This window comes from Durio zibethinus, chromosome 10, assembly GCF_047325235.1.
Source record: "Durio zibethinus cultivar Kanyao isolate XHJ-2024 chromosome 10, ASM4732523v1, whole genome shotgun sequence".
In the NCBI taxonomy this organism is placed as follows: domain Eukaryota; kingdom Viridiplantae; phylum Streptophyta; class Magnoliopsida; order Malvales; family Malvaceae; genus Durio; species Durio zibethinus.
This window is the reverse complement of record NC_143171.1, coordinates 15,649,474-15,652,733: the sequence shown is the minus strand read 5'-3', so window position 1 is coordinate 15,652,733 and position 3,260 is coordinate 15,649,474. Positions and strand designations below refer to the sequence as shown.

The 3,260-nt window shown below is 35.4% G+C and overlaps 1 protein-coding gene across 1 annotated transcript; it reads right to left on the bottom strand.

The window, feature by feature from the left end:
• Positions 1-1,556: 1,556 nt before the first annotated feature.
• On the bottom strand, positions 1,557-2,211 carry LOC111293331 (CLAVATA3/ESR (CLE)-related protein 5-like). The gene has a single exon (XM_022886104.2). It carries the CDS (start codon positions 2,209-2,211, stop codon positions 1,954-1,956), a length of 258 nt encoding a protein of 85 aa, XP_022741839.2. The 3' UTR covers positions 1,557-1,953.
• Between the last annotated feature and the right edge of the window lie 1,049 nt (positions 2,212-3,260).

Genomic DNA, 3,260 nt, shown 5'->3' with positions numbered 1-3,260 from the left:
GGTAATACTCTCTTGAAGACCTTCGAGATCAGTAACTACTAAAACTTTACCATAATATGCCTTTCCTTCACTCGTTGCCTTAATCAAAGTATAAGCACAAGTATCAAAGTTAAATACTACAACACCATTACTTCTTAGTCCCATAACCAAGAGCCTAGCCAAACCTTTAGAGATTAAGGACAGTGACAAGCTTATTCCCAATCACAAACATCATTGAATGACTCAATTCAAGTTTTCGACAAGCATTGACAGCCCTAAAAAAGAATGGCTTAGCCACATTTCTAGCGTGTACAACCCAAATAGACCTAAACCTATTCCACTCACCAAAGGGATGGACGCATATCCGCAAAATTGTTTGGAGATGAGTCAACATGTCCAGTGTTTGTTTTTCTTAGTGGCTGTCAATTTACTCTAATTGGATTAGGGTTAGTAGCCCAAAGCCACAAAGTTTTGGCTATTAACCCCTCTTCCTAAATGATTTAGGAGTTTATTGGTTTGTAAATCAAGCTGTTGCAGATCATTAAACTTGGATTTCATGGCTGCCAATTTGGTTTCTTGATCACCAAGATCCAAATTTTGCAACTTGGTAATTAATGTTTAGGGTAGACCTAATTTGATTTAGGAGTTGAGATAACATAATAATCAAGACTATAGGTTTAGTTAACTTGATCATCAAGGTGTTTGTGATTTCTAACTTGATAATTAAAGTTGCTAATTTGAAAAACTTGTTATACAAGGTTTGAAAAATCTGCATTCTTGATAAACAAGAAACATGGGCTGTTTCTATTTGAATTGTAGTTTTAAAACTTTGTGACCGCAAAACATGATTTAGGGGCATTAGGGGCTGCCTTGAGGGGTTGCTATGGTCGACTAATGGGCTGGTATTAGATGCCAAACCGTGGTTGCCGTTGAATTTGTCCAAAGGACAGATAAACTTTTTCCTTCGAAACTTGTCCTAATTATTTGTCTTCACGACAGGAGTAGAATCTCGCTCGAATAACCAAATTAGAATCACAAAATTTAGAATGATTCTTTCTGACTACGCAATGAAAACACCACACAAAAATAATTTTATCTATCTGAGTAGTTATCAACCGATAAACTCAATTCACAATTTAATTGAACAAAAGCCCTCATAAATTACACAATTTTTATTTAATCCAGTTGGGTTCCACAGACAATCTTCGAGCCACATTCAAAGCCTGACGCACAGTCACACAAAGTCTCACTCAATTTCTTTGGACCTCATTCTCATATATAGTCTTACTCACCTTTCTCAAAACCTATACAAAAAAACATATTTATAGCAGAACTCTAAAACCTTAAAAATTAATCATTAAGATAACTGCTAATAGAATGTTAAATTGTAACTACAATAAATAATAACACTAGAAAAATAATATTGCTGAAAAAAATGATGCTGGGTTTAATTGCCAAAAGAATATGTAATTAACAATAATTATTATTATTATATCAATGAAACTTCGATAGTACATTAATGAAAGTCGAGTTCAAAAGTTCAAATGCAAACAAAATATGTTTGCTGTTCCTCTCCAGCACTTTTTGTAGTTAGAAATTGTTTGTGGATTAACATTAATCTCTATAGTAAAGGCTACAAGCATATTGATGAGAAAAAGTTTTTATTGAGTTGCGTTGACGGTTTTTCTGGGCGTCTTATCTCAAAGAAGTTGGTGAGAGATTGATGGTGAAATGGCCTAAACCTGCAGTCAGAAACACAATCAAGGGGCGCCAGAGTTCATGAAGAGAGATGACGTGGTAACTGGGCGTGCGCTATGTGTGTGCCCAATAGATTAATCATATTAGCCGAGTAAATAGACGTAACAAGTTGCAAATAAACCTGATCTTAGTTTTGTTCTCCAAAGGCAAAACAAAGTTCGAAGGTGCAAGACCAATAATTAGTTTTTTAAACATACAAGTAGAGGGCAGCAGTAGTCAGAAATGGTGGTGGGGATCTGGTCCACCTGGCGATACTCTATCAGAACCTGGTCCACGTGTTGACATCTTTCGATAATGTTTGACTTTGAGGAGATCAAAACCTAACTCCTGTAAAAGAAGCTGGCTCTCGCTATTCCTTTCCATGGCCCTCCCTCTCTGGAGAATACGTGCCTGGGAACTCATGGACATGGAAAGCATCAAGGACAGGATAAGAAATACCGTGAAAACTGAGGCACCACTCGAATATTTGGCCATATGTAGTAGCAGAGGAAGGAAATTGGAAGATTAATGGATTAATTATATTGTAGCTTGCATGAATGCATGGCGTCAAAAATTTCAATTTATAAGGTCAGTTCGATAAACACAAGTTTGAAAGCACGTTGGGTTAAGGTTAGTGGAGAGAACATGTAGGCCGACAAAGAGGGCTGATATCTGTGTTTTATGTGCCGCCTTCCATTACCTTTAACGTTCACGCTCTTTTGATATCGGATTTTCTTAGTCATCTCTTGTTTTTTATAGCTTTGATTTGATAATTACGCCTAGCTAGTGCTAGTGTTCTTTCTGAATCATAATTTAAGGAGATTACCAATTAAACTGAAAGTTACAGGACATTAAAATTAAGAAAAACAAAAGAAAAGAACACCTCAATACATATGCCAAATGCCTGATTGTCTTCGCCACAAATGCCAAAGTCCGATTGTCTTTGCTTCTTTGTTTTATTGACATAATTTTTCTCATTAATTTTCGCCAAATGCTGCTCACATAGCTATGTTTGGATGATTATCAGTCCACATGATCGTGAAAAAAACAACTATATCCTAATAGTATCTGCTCATTCTTTGGTTCAATATCTTATATAAATATGATATCCAATTAACCTTTTGTTGCATTCCAAGTTTGAGGTATCCATCAATCATATCCTAAACTTTTTAAAGATGTTTGGACATTGCCAAATTATAATTATTATATAGAAACAAATAATGTCTTTGTGCTAAAGATGGTTTTTCTTCCATGATTCTCTTTCTCTGTCTGTTGTTTATCTGTTTTGGGTTAATGTATACAAGTTCTATCCTAGCTAGCTTCCATTTGTATGAATGTAGGCTTTAGACAAGCGTCGTCGAGGAATTTATTATATAATGAAAATGCTGGGGTCAGTTTTTCACTTTACCAAAAACGGTAGTTAAGCAGAAAATCTAATGGAAATCCTATGCAAAATCTACTAGATAGCTAGGTGTCGGACCTGTTGTCAATTGTTTTAACGATTATCTAAAGACAAAGCAGTTGCAAATGAAGATATATATGTT

Bases quoted from the DNA above. Each gene is read 5' to 3' on its own strand.
- LOC111293331 (XM_022886104.2), bottom strand. From the start codon at position 2,211: ATGGCCAAATATTCGAGTGGTGCCTCAGTTTTCACGGTATTTCTTATC.